At 54.3% G+C, this 12,954-nt stretch overlaps 1 protein-coding gene across 6 annotated transcripts in view; it reads left to right on the top strand.

Annotated features, from left to right (window-relative positions):
- The window catches only part of ZNF516 (zinc finger protein 516), a 96,988-nt gene that overhangs the window by 40,095 nt on the left and 43,939 nt on the right, over positions 1 to 12,954 (top strand). For all 6 annotated transcript variants that reach the window (XM_032470660.1, XM_032470661.1, XM_032470658.1 and 3 more), the window contains exon 2: positions 2,320 to 4,236. In XM_032470660.1, coding sequence (XP_032326551.1) covers positions 2,490 to 4,236 — 1,747 coding nt within the window. In that variant the 5' untranslated portion in view covers positions 2,320 to 2,489. The remainder of the gene's footprint in view (positions 1 to 2,319; positions 4,237 to 12,954) is intronic.

Here is a 12,954-nt window from a genome sequence, read left to right on the forward strand (position 1 = left end):
GCAGCCATCGAGGGCTGAAGCAGCTTTAGAAGATAAATGAGCTTAAATTGCCATAAGGAAGTGTTCTTGTTCAGCTCACTTGTTTATCCAGTTTTAGGGGGAGTTTGGTTTTTTGTTGGAGTCTAGCCGGTTTACAACGTTGTGTTGGTGTCTGTGCACATACAGCATAGTGATTCAGTTACGCATGTAGACTGATTCCTTTTCATATTCTGCATCGTTGTAGGCCGCTGCACGGTGCTGTGGCTTTTACCTTTTTTCTCCTGGGAGGCTCCTGTCTCACGGCTCGCTCTCCCTCTCCTCGCGGGAGGGGCTCTTGCACTCGTTCGTGTAGAGTGAGGGCTGTCTGTCTGTGTGCAGCTGTGTTTCCTGCCTCTTTCCAGTTTGCTGCCCACTCAGTTGGTTTCTTGAGCACGGGAAACTGGCTGACCTGAGGCTTTCTGGAAAGGTGTGAGAACACATGATCTGAATAAGATTTCTGCCTCTTGCCTGGGTCTCTGGGAGGAGGCGTTCGGAGAGAGCAGGAGGTGTGTTTTTTTCCCGGACGGCGACGGTGCCTCGTGGTTCCTCCCCCTGTGATGACTGGAGCGATAGAGTGTGACCCGCTCAGAACCCCTGGGAGTGTTTGGGTCACACCCCCTCCCGCCCCTCCTCTGTGTCTGTTCCTGGTGAAAACGTGGCAGGTTGGATGACCCAGAGCGAACAAGGGTCTCTGGGGACAGGACCTTTCATCCGTGAACAGACGACGAGCCGTGTACCCTGTCTGCCTGAAAGCCAGGAGCGCGCAGCTGCTTTGTGTCGTGTAACTTTTAAAATATGAGTGTATAGTGTGTATGAGGTTGGAAGTTTGTAAAAAACGTGGCTTCCCTTCTACGTATTAGAGCTTTTTTAAAAAGGAAGAATCTGCCCATCTGTGCCTCTCTGTGCAAGTCTGGAGCCTCCCCCAGTAGGGAGACCCTCAGAATCATTAACTCAGTTATTTCGGTTTAGAGATAAGAAGGATAAACAGACGGGGCCCCAGGGGCCTGCGTGTGCCCCCTCCCTTCTGACCCGGCAAAACACTGTCCAGAAAGACGCCATACCTCCCTCTTGTCCCTTCTGGTCGGCTGCTAGTTTCCTTTATTCCCCTTATCACGAGTCAGATGGAAATTCCTGAGATAGCCGCCTGCAGTGCGGGCTGCCTCTGGCCTGCGTGGCGGTTTGCAGGCGTCTAGATGGGCTCCCCTGCAGCACGGAGGGTTGCCCGCCATGCACTCGGCACAGCGCTGGGCGTCCATGTCCATTTGGCCTTGGCATGTGCACAGGGTTTGGGAAACACCCAGGCGTCTGGAGGAGTGGCCCAGATCGAAGCCGGCCTCTTGTTCTCCAGAGGGGGGATGGCCGTGAGAGCGATGGTGACCACAGTGTGACACCAGCTGTCACTGGGCTCAGGCCCCACCTCCCTGGAAGGGTGGTGTGGGCATCCCGCCTGTGGGGAAGTGGGGAGACCCCACGACCTGCCGGGATGGGGAAGGTGTTCTGCCCTGGGCCTTGGACTCAGCTCTGCGGCCAGTTTTGGGTGCCTTGTGTGGGAGAGTGAGAGAAAGGACAGGACCAGGTCGGGAAGGGGGAGGTGGTGGGATGAAGAGTTCAGGCTTTTTATCTAAGACACAGTGAAGACCAGTTGTCACTCTGGCCGCGGCCTGGTGGTCACTCACCTGGCAGTGGTGTCCGCTGGGGTGGCCGGAGCCTGGAGCAGCAGACCTGCAGCATGGGCCTGCAAGGACCTCGGGGCTCTGCCCCTGTACTTGGTCGCTTCTCTGTCACTAAATCATCTGTGTTTCTTAACCAAGACACACGGACCCGCTGTAGGGCGCCTTTCCCGGCTTTGACGGCCTTTGCAGCTCACTTGTCCTGCACGTGCCCCTATGTCCTCCTCCTGGCCCGTCCTTCTCCTGGCCCGTCTCCCTCCGTCCTTGTCCCCAGAGGCTCTCCTGTCCTGTCGCCTGTGTTTCTCCCTCCCACCAGCTCTCTCACTACAGTCCTTCATTAAAGATTTTGACATCTTTGTTAAAGAATTGTTTTAGTGTCCATTTATAGTGATTTATTTTAATGCTGCAGCACACAATTATGATCAGTAATTAACTGTTTAATTATTGCTCTTTTAAAGGAAAGAAAAGCTGCTTGTGTGTGTGTGTTTAAACTTTTGCAGGGGCTTCTCTTCTTTAATCTGGAGGGATTGGTATTTTTGAGGAGGAGCAGGCCACTGTCGCCGGGTGTTACCGGGTCCCTGTGGATGCGGGAAGCCTGGTTCCTAAGGTCTCCGTGTCTTCTGTGTTTCAGGTGCCCGCCGCCGCCTGCCATGCTCTCCAGGTAGGACATGTGCGTCCTCGGGGCAGGCGCACCTCAGCAGCTGGGAAGCAAAAGGCTCACCTGAACATGGAGAGATAAGACGCTGTCTGGCAGGCCCCAGAGACAGAGTCGCCCCCGCTGGGCGAGCCCCGGGCGTCAAGATGGACCGCAACCGAGAGGCCGAGATGGAACTGAGGAGGGGCCCCAGCCCCAGCAAGGCTAGCAGGAGCCCCGAGGCAGACGGGGACAAGGCCCTGAGCCACAGCTGCTGCATCTGCGGCAAGAGCTTCCCGTTCCAGAGCTCCCTGTCGCAGCACATGCGCAAGCACACGGGGGAGAAGCCCTACAAGTGCCCCTACTGCGACCACCGGGCGTCCCAGAAGGGCAACCTGAAGATCCACATTCGCAGCCACCGCACGGGAACGCTGATCCAGGGCCACGAGCCCGAGGCCGGGGAGGCGCGCGTGTCCGAGGGACTGGACGGCTGCACCAGCCCCACGAAGAGCACTTCGGCCTGCAACCGGATCCTGAACGGGGCCACCCAGGTGGACAACAGCAAGATCCTGCTGCGGAGCAGCAAGAAGGAGGCGGAGGGGGCACCCGGCGCCGCGGAGCAGGGCCAGGCGGCGGCCGGGCAGTGCGCCTTCTGCAAGAGCAGGTTCGAGCGAAAGAAGGCCCTGGAGCAGCACGTGCAGCAGGCGCACAAGCCCTTCAAGTGCCGGCTGTGCAGCTACGTGACCCTGCGGGAGGAGTCCCTGCTGAGCCACATCGAGAAGGACCACATCACGGCGCAGGTGCCCGGCGGCGAGGCGTACGCGGAGAACGGCAAGCCCGAGCTGCCCCCGGGCGAGTTTCCCTGCGAGGTGTGCGGCCAGGCCTTCAGCCAGACCTGGTTCCTGAAGGCGCACATGAAGAAGCACCGGGGCTCCTTCGACCACGGCTGCCACATCTGCGGCCGGAGGTTCAAAGAGCCGTGGTTCCTGAAGAACCACATGAAAGCGCACGGCCCGAAGGCGGGGAGCAAGAACAAGCCCAGGAGCGAGCTGGACCCCATCGCCACCATCAACAACGTGGTGCAGGAGGAGATGATCGTGGCCGGCCTGTCCCTCTACGAAGTCTGCACCAAGTGCGGGAACCTGTTTACAAACCTGGACAGCTTGAACGCGCACAACGCCATCCACCGCAGGGCGGAGGCCGGCCGGCCGCGCGCCCTGGCCGGGGAGGGCGCGGCGCCCGGCCCCGGCGGCGACTCCCAGCAGCTCTTCCTTCAGTGCCTGAACCTGCGCCCGGCGTCCGTCGCGCCCGCCCGCGGGCCGGCGGGGCGCCGGGTGGCCGAGCTGGACCCGGTCAACAGCTACCAGGCCTGGCAGCTGGCCACCAGGGGCAAGGTGGCCGAGCCGGCCGAGTACCTCAAGTATGCCGCGTGGGACGAGGCGCTGGCGGGGGACGTGGCCTTCGACAAGGAGCGGCGCGAGTTCGTCCTGGTGAGCCAGGAGAAGCGCAGGCGCGAGCCCGAGCCCGGCGCGCAGGGCCCCCCGCGCAAGAGGGCGGGCGCGCCCGCGGACCCCGCGCCCGGGCTCCCGGAGCCCCGGCCTGCCGCGCGCCCCAGCCGCCGCGCCGCCGCGCCCCCGGGCCACGGCAAGTCGTCGGAGTGCTTCGAGTGCGGCAAGATCTTCCGCACGTACCACCAGATGGTGCTGCACTCGCGGGTGCACCGCCGCGCGCGCCGCGACCGCGAGCGGGACGGCCCCGGGGACCGCGCGCCCCGCGCCCGCTGCGGCTCGCTCAGCGAGGGCGACTCGGCCTCGCAGCCCAGCAGCCCCGGCTCGGCCTGCGCCGCCGCCGACTCCCCGGGCTCCGGCCTGGCCGACGAGAGCGGAGAGGAGGGCGCGGTCCACCCCGCACCAGGTGAGCGCATGCGCCCCGGCGGGCAGGCTGGGCTCCGGTGGCCCCGTCCTCAGGTGGCCCGTTTCCAGGTAGCCCCTGCCCAGGTCTCCCATGCGCAGGTAGCCAGGACTCAGGTCGCCCCGTACCTGGGTTGCCCCGCATCCTGGTAGCCCTGTGCCCTGGGTGGCCCTTCCCGAGGTATCCCTGAGCCCAGCAGGTCCAGGCCCAGAAGCACTGCAGTCAGGTGGCCCAGGCCCGGGCAGTCCTGGCACCCGGGTCACCCATGCCCAGGCAGTTGAGGCTCAGGTGGCCCTGCACCAAGGTGGCCTGGCGCCCTTGTCTCCCAGACCCACGGAGTCTCGGTGCGTTGGTACCCCATACCCAGGAGGCCTCACACCCAGGTAACCCTGTGCTTGGATACCATTCCCCAGGTGTCCTGGGATCAGGTAGCCTGGCACCTGGGTGTTCTGCACCCAGTGTGTACTTGGAGCTTGGACTTGGGGGTGCAGACACAGGCCCACTTCATGCTCCTGTTTGCTGATTGCGCATAGTGTTTGCACAAATTAACGCCTTTGGTTATTGAGGTGAAGGTCTCTCTGGGGCATCAGTCATTCCTGAGCAAAGGACAGGTGAGGGGCCGGCTCCCCGATGTGCCCTTCTCGTCCTCTGCTGTTGGACCCAGTTCCTTCCCACACAGCTGGCGTGCACGCGCTTTCCTCTGGTGTCCTCCCACCAGACAGCTGAGTGAAAGAGGAACTTCAGATTGGTGTGCAGTTATAATTAATCTCCTTGGATGCAAGTAACCCTGTGGGCTTAGAGATGGGTAATTGGAACCAGATTACTTTCCAAATTGCAGCTATGTAAATTTTTAAAGATGCGTGGCCATCTTTGTTTTCATCATTTTCCTTTTTTTTAAAAAAATAAATTTTAAACATCTTGATATTTTCCTCCTCATTTTTTGTTTTGGGTAATTCTTTTAAGTGGAAGGTGATGTCTCATTTACGACCTTGTACCTGTGTGTCTCCATGTAGCCAGGAGTGTTTTTCTCTTCTCCCTGAAAATTGGTTAATGGTTGTTGCTGTTACTGAAAGATCAGAGATGAAGGAAGCCCAGGTACCGCAGCGGGGCGTTCTATGTTCTGTAGTGAGGAAAACCCACACGTGTATGTCATTTACCCCTTGTTAAAGATGTAGCCAGTTCTTTGGAACAGAGTTTAATTATTACAGGTTTATACAGTGTATTGTGTGAGCACCTGCTTCCCTCAGATGTGCGCGGAGTCATTCCTCGTGCAGAAAACGGTTGTTCCTCTGATCCTGCGGGACACCGGATGCCACACCTGCACACGTGTGTGTCTGTAGGTAGATGAAAAGTAGCGCGTTCTGCTCAGCTCCTATTTTGCGTTTCATTTCTTAGTCATTGACCTGTGACAGAGGAAGAAACAGGGCAGTCTCCTCTTCTCTGAAAATGCAGTGCTCATTCTGTGAGTTTGTTGGGATTCTTCCAACAGCTAGTCACGTAAAACAGGGGGAAAGAACCCATTTGTGACCCCTGAGTGGCATTTTTGAAGATTAATTCTTGGTTTTCCTTTTTAAAAATGTTGTCGACTATAGATTTTACTGGTCACATTCTGATAATACTGTTGGAGCCCACTGAATAAAATATTAAGCTGACAATAATTGTTTTTACTTTGATGACATATTTTTACTGTATTGGAAAGGCTCTTGGGCCTTACCCCTCATCTGTTAGGACAGCAATGAAGTGGTTACTAATACACGAACTCAGTAATGCGTCATCTTTTGTTGTTGTTGAATATAGTCAGTTTACAATGTTGTGTCAGTTTCTGGTGCACAGCATCATATTTCAGTCGTACATACACATACGTGTATTCATTTTCATGTTCTTTTTCATTATAGGTGACTACAAGATATTGAATATAGTTCCTTGTGCTGTACAGCAGAAACTTGTTATTTATCTATTTTATATATAGTAGTTAGTATCTGCAAATCTCAAGATCAAGTGACATTCACTGTAAACTGGAATTTACTCTTTTTTTTTCTTCTCAGGTTCATTAAATCTGAGACTATCACTTATTTCTTAATGAGATTTTGTGTGTTTTCTCCCTACGTAATCTCCTTTTTTTTTTTTTTTTTTGAGAAATGTGATACCTGAGATGATTCCAGAACAAGATTATACATGATGGTGAGTTTAGCAAGTTGACCACAGAACATTGTGGCTCATTGAGAGACGAGGAGAAGACATTTGGGGTATGACAGTGGCATAAAGCATTGAAGAGCATTGTAGGCCTGCAGGGGTCACTGTTTGTTACCCCAAAGGACAGTCTCTTTCCTCCTAAAAACACAAACTTAATATCATAGCAGGCCTTTAGGCCCTGACTGGCACTAAATCTCTGCTTCACGGGCGCCCCTGAAGGACGAGAGACGTGTTACATGGACTTAATACTCACAAAACAGTCTGATTGTCAGGAACTGGCAGGGCCTTGGAACCAGCCACTTTGGAAAAGCAAATGGATATTTTGACTTCTCTCTTTTGATCTGCAGCGAGCTTTTCTTTTGCTAAAAAATGCATTCAGCTTTGAAAAACACTCGCCTTTCTTGTCACTAAAAGGTTACTTAGATCTTTAAACTTTAAATGACTTTAACTTCTCATAGAGCCTTGATGGGATGACTGGTTAAAATTATTAGCGGAAATGTGGACATTGAAGGACAAAAAAGTCATACTAGCTCTCCTAAGAATGAATTTGCTACTCGGTAGCACAGTTGACGTTAGAATTCAGGTCTTCATGACCCTCTCGCAGATCCCCTTTCCCTGCAGATGTGGCAGCCGTGCATGGATTTGAATGCTGCTGCTGGCTGCAGAGATAAGCTGCATCATCACATTAATTGAAAGAAACTTCTTTTTCTCAGGAAACATTCTTTGTTGTGTGTCTGCTCATTTGGAAAGCTCTGATTGTCACATTACCTTTCTTTCCACCGAAGACAGGGGCCCTCATTGCTGGCTTAACATAGTCCAAGAGCAAAGTTGGGAATAACATTCAATGATTTAAGATGTGTTGCCGAGCTAGATGTAAATCTTCACTGAGAGGGTGATGTGGCTCCGGTAGAAAGTACACTTTCGGAGGTCACAAAGATGAGTCCTTTTAGTTAGGGAAGGGGAGCTTTGAAAGGGCGTGTAATTAAAATTTATAAAAATTAAAATTAACGTTTTTCAAACACAATGTAGAGTCAGATCACTCAAAGGTCCTCAGTGAGGACAAGCGACTGTCGCCTCACAGGTGAGCGGGCCGGAGCGGGATTCTTGTTCAGCAAGCACTGGGACGGCCTCGGCGGGATGGGGGCCCCCGGGGGCGCTGTCAGCCGTGGTGCCGCCCCTTGGGAGAAGCCCGGGGCCTTACAGTGTTGGAACTTCCCCTGAAGCAAAACTCTTCTTTACTCTTTTTTTTTTTTTGATGGTATAAAATCTTTGATTTCATCCCAATTTTTTCTTTTCCTTTTTTTTAATTTGAAGTGTACTCGGTTACAATGCGTCAGTTTCTGGTGTACAGCACAACGTTTCAGTCATACATACACCTACATAAATTTGTTTTCATATTCTTCATTATAGGTTACTGAAAGGTACTGAATACAGTTCCCTGTACTCTACAGAAGGAATATGTTTTTCATCTGTTTCTATATGTAGTAGTTAATATTTGCAAATCTTGAACTCCTAATTTACCCCTACCTTCCGCTTCCTTTCCCCCTGGTAACTACAGACTGTTTACTATGTCTGTGAGTCTGTTTCTGTTTTGTAGATGGGTTCATTAGTGTTTGGTTTTTCCTTTCTTTTTAGATTCCACATATGAGTGGTATCATGTGGTATTTCTCTGTCTGGCTCACTTCACTTAGAATGACAACCTCCAGGTCCACCCCTGTTACTGCAAATGGCATTAGTTCATTCTTCCTTATGGCTGTGTGGTATTCCATTGTATAAATACACCACAGCGTCTGTCGGTAGACGCCGAGGCTGTCTCCACGTCCTGTTGAGTGCAGTGTTGCTCTGAACGTTCTCTTCCGTACTCTTTATCTGCTCAGTGTTTCTGCCAAAACTTAGGCGACTACCCAGGTGTTTTTTCAAATTGAAGTGTAATTGGTGTACAGTAGTAGGTGAGTTTCGTGTGCACGACGTGGTGACTCACTGTCTTCATAGGTTATGCTCCACTTAAAGCTACTGTGAAATAGTGGCTCTGTTTCCCTGTGTTGTACAATATATCCTTGGCTTTGACTCTTTTTTGTCTGTCTCACTTCTTCCGTCACATCAAACGCACAGTCTCTTGAGCTCGCCCTCCCTGTATGTCTTTGGATCCTGACTGTAACTTCATGGATAGTAAAACCCCAAGTTTTGAAATTGCAGATATTTGACTATATCTGACAGAAGTGGCAAACCATATGGTTCAAGGGGATAGAACAAAAAGTTCTCAGAACAGGTACCGTAGTGTTGTATGTCGTTTCAGGAAGGAAGGAGACAGTTTTTAGAATTAAAAAATAGAGCTCAGGGAGGGGCGGGTGCTCGAAGGGGGAAATGGCTTGGTTCCAGGAAGCCCCCGTTTGCTCAGGGCTCTCTGCTTGCAGCCCCTCCAGGCCGGCGCCCCGCACATCCGAGCTCCCCGTCTTCCTGTCCTCACTGAAAGAGGACCCTCCGTGTTTTGATGGTAACATGTTAGTTGAGCGCATGCTTTGAGACTGACCTGTTGTCCATGGCTGTGCGCTGGCGGGCGAGGTGGGTGGGGAGCACCCCTCGGGCTGCGGTCACCCAGCCACGGGAAGGATAAGCGATCGTCCTTTCCTCTGATAGAGCAGGGACAGCCGTCGGAACGGCTCAGGGGGAGCGTGTTCCCACACGTCCTCCTGTTGTAACGGGACGTGGGGTGACTGGCTGACAAGGCAGGGTGTGGAAGGAGGGCTGGGCCGGCAGGGGTGTGTGCGCGGGGCGACCAGGCCTGCTGGGACCGGAGGCCTCTACTGGGACTTACGCTCAGCGCTCACTTCGGAGTCGAGCAGAAGGAGCTCTTGTGGGATGCGTTCTCCCTGCCGTCCTTCTGGCCAGATCCGTGCGGGGCCTGAGGGTCCTCATCAGCACGCTGGGACCTCCTTGCAGCCCCACCTGGTTCCCGTCTCCGCAGTGGACTCAGCGATCGGGAGAGACTTGTCTTTTTTCTTTTTAAAATTTTTTCCCCTATTTTTTGGTTTGGAGGTAATTGGGTTTATTTAATGGAGGTGCTGGGGATTGAACCCAGGACCTTGTGCATGTGTTCCACCACTGAGCTCTACCTTCCCCAGGAGAGACTTGTCTTAACACAGGACGTCATCAGTGGCCCCACCAAGAGGCTGAAAATGATGCCACAAAGAAAGGGCTTGGGGGCTTGGGGACCAAGGAGGTGAGAACAGGAGTAAAGTGAGATGCAGGGCGAGAGATGGAACACCCATCGCTGTGGATGGGCGGGGTGTACGCACCTGGGAACAGTCCACGGGCCCGAGCTGGGGCCGTGCTCATCCAGGGGGGCTCCGTCCAGGTGGGGCCCCTGTCACATAGGAATCTGCAGAGTGGGGCTCACTGACAGCTGAAGGCCGGCTCTCCTCCGAGACGTCCCTTCTGCTCACTGCGCCATTTCCTCATTGCTCCGGCAGCCCGAGGGGCATCGTGGGTGTTACCTAACAAACGGCCACACGTGGGTTGATCGGCCGCTCAGGAAGTGCCCTGGCCCTGCAGTGGCTTGGAGACCAGACCGTGGAGCGCAGGATTGCTCTCTGCCGCGTGCCAGCCAGTGTCCGGAGCCCAGTGCCAGGATGCGCCTGGTGAGAGGGAGCTCTGGGCGGGAGAGACGGGGATTAGCAAGAGCAGGTCTGTTCCAGATTCCAGAGGAGGGGCCGTAAAATGCCAACAGAGTCCTTCAGACAAACGCAAAGGTGACACCACCCTTAGTGTCTTGTACTGTATAGAGCACCGAGGCATTTACTTAGCTGGGAATAGTTAAGTGAGAGTTGAAAACCCTCATGCTGACAAATAAACTTATTTACAAAACAGAAAGAGACTCACAGATGTAGAAAACAAACTGGTTACGGGGGGGAAGGAGTGAGGGAGAGACAAGATTAGGAGTTTGGGATTAATATATACATTACATATTTATATATTAATATAGACATATATTATAATTAAATTGTACATTATACATTATATATTATAATTATAATTATAATATATAATGTGTGTATGATAAAATAAATGACAAAGTTCTACTGTATAGCAAAGGGAACTATATTCAATATCTTGTAATAACCTATAATGGAAAGTCTGAAAAAATATACATGTATAACTGAATCACTGTGCTGTACACCAGAAACCAACAGAACATTATAAATTGTACTTCAATAAAAAACAAAAAAGAAAACCCTCATATTAAATTCCTGTTCAGTATAAAAATGCAGCAAAGTTCTTTAAGAAAAATATTCAGCCACACTTGACAGCCGCCCGCAGAACGCCCTGCGGTTCAGGCAGCGTCTTAGCAACCAGAACCACTCCCGTCCGCACGCACGCGCACCACGGTGCTTGTCCACGTGGCACTGCAGTCCCCTGGCGTGCTCCTGGCTTCTCTGAGGAAGACTGAGTGACAATGAGAACAGTGCCTTCTAAGCATGTTTTACTGTTTTCTGATTCTTCAGACATTGATCATCTGCGTGTGGCATGCATGCTGAAGCTGGCTTGCACACAGTGCTGCATTCCCTGACCTTCCAGAGTGAATTTATTATTCTGTGGAACACATCCGGCCCCGGGGACTACACTCTGGCTTTCCTCCTGTCTCTGGCAGACACACGTGGGATGCATGTCCTCCGTGTTGTAAAACAGGTGCCACGCCGACACTTTGATTTGTTAGCAAAATTCAGAAGCTTGATTTGTGGTCTGTGTCACCGTCTCTTCCACACCAGATAGCATCGTAGAGTTTTGGAGCTGGGAGGGACCTGAGAGACGTTTAGTCTGTCCCGTTTTAGCAGCGAGGAAGCCAAGGCACGAGGGGGTCAGCGTCATTTGCCCAGATCCCTCTGGTGTGTTTATCGCCCAAGGACCGCATGGCTGGTGGAAGACACGTGAGCTGGCACGCCGCGATTGTGTTCTCCCTTTGCAGGAACTAGCAGTGTGTCTTCCGTCGACTCTGCAACCCCTTGGTGTCTGGCTTCCGGGGAGGGGGTTGCAGTAGGGGTGCCAAGATCCCTGCCTCACCCCCCGCTGTACCCTCAATGCCCCCCCAGAGCTCCCCACTCCGCCCGTGCACGCCATGTGGACGCTGCGCACACTGCAGACTGGAACCTCTCCTGCCGACTTGGCTGGTCTCACCCTCCCGCTTAGATTGTCTCTTCCAGGCCTCGACCCTCTCTGTTCCTGGAATTTGCATGTCTGTGCAGTTTCACGACGTCGGCCTTGTGCCGTACGTGGTGGGCACAGCCCTCTCTCCTGGAATTGTGCTCTTGGTGGGCAGGGGCCCGGTTATCCATCCTGGCGGAACAGTGGCCGGCTCGCGGGGAGGCGTGGGTCAGGTCCGTCCTCGGTCTGCAGCGAACTCCCAGGAGAAGGGCGGTGTAGTCGGCGGGAGGACCAGTGCCCCGGAGCAGGCAGGAAGCTCACAGTCGTTCCCAGCCTCGTTGTCTCTGCCCGCTGCCCAGCGGGCACATCTCCTGTGACAGTAGCAGCAGCTCAGCGAGAGGTGTTTCATGTGAGCGTCTTGTGCGCACACAGTTTTTCAGGTAAAAGTGCCAAGTTAATGTGGAGTAATGGCGTGGCCGTTTAGATGGACTGGGGTTGGTTACGTTTCGGGCGATTTGGGGCGAGTTCAGGGTCTGGGCAGGTGAGTTTCTCCCGGCTTCCGACCCCGCATGTCTTGTGTCTGTGCCGTGACTGGGCGTCTGTGTCCCGGGCCTTTCGGGGGACCGTCATTACTGGGGAGAAGCAGAAACGGGCTCACGGGGTCTGATGCTGGGCGGCCGAGAGCACGGTGCTGTGTGGTCAGCTCTGACCTGGGACATGTTCATGATGAGTGTCCCAGGAGTTGGTGACGCTGCGATGGGTCCCTGCCTCACTGCCGGGATCCCCGTGCCTGGCGTCTGTGAAAGGGCTTGGGCGCAAGGCCTGGGGTTCTGCGTGTGGCGCCCCACCCGCCTGACCCCGTGGGAAGGCAGGGGCCACATGGCCCCACGTGCACTCGGGCTGGTCCCTGGCCCAGCCTGTGGGGCTGTGATGGGTGGTTAGGCCTTGGGGGGCAGTCAGTGGCGGGCTCAGCATTGGTGCTTGAGCTGTGGTGCTTGGGGCGATTTTTGGTGAGTTCAGGATGCTGGGCAGCTGCGTTCCTCCCAACTTGTGACCCTTTGTGTCTCCAGACCCCGGCGCAGCTATGGGGGCCGTGTGGGGTGCTGGAGCCCTGGGGGCTGCCCTTCCCAGGGGGAGGGGGTCCTCGGGGCTCAGATGCTCAGAAGAAGCCGAGACCGTGTGCCTCTGCCTCCTGCCGTGGAGCCTTTGCTAAGAAAGGCAGTCCTCTCCTGTTCCCGCCGTGGCCCAAGCCCCTGCGAGTTGGAAGGTCACGGTCACCTCCCGTGACCTCGGAATGAGACTCGCCGAGAGCCCTCCCGACCCCTTCTTTCAGGGTGCACCCCCTGGCCGTGCGTGATGCTCCTGGCCGGGCCGGGCTGCCCGCTCTGT

The sequence above is a fragment of the Camelus ferus genome, chromosome 30 (genome assembly GCF_009834535.1).
Source record: "Camelus ferus isolate YT-003-E chromosome 30, BCGSAC_Cfer_1.0, whole genome shotgun sequence".
Taxonomy (NCBI): Eukaryota; Metazoa; Chordata; class Mammalia; order Artiodactyla; family Camelidae; genus Camelus; species Camelus ferus.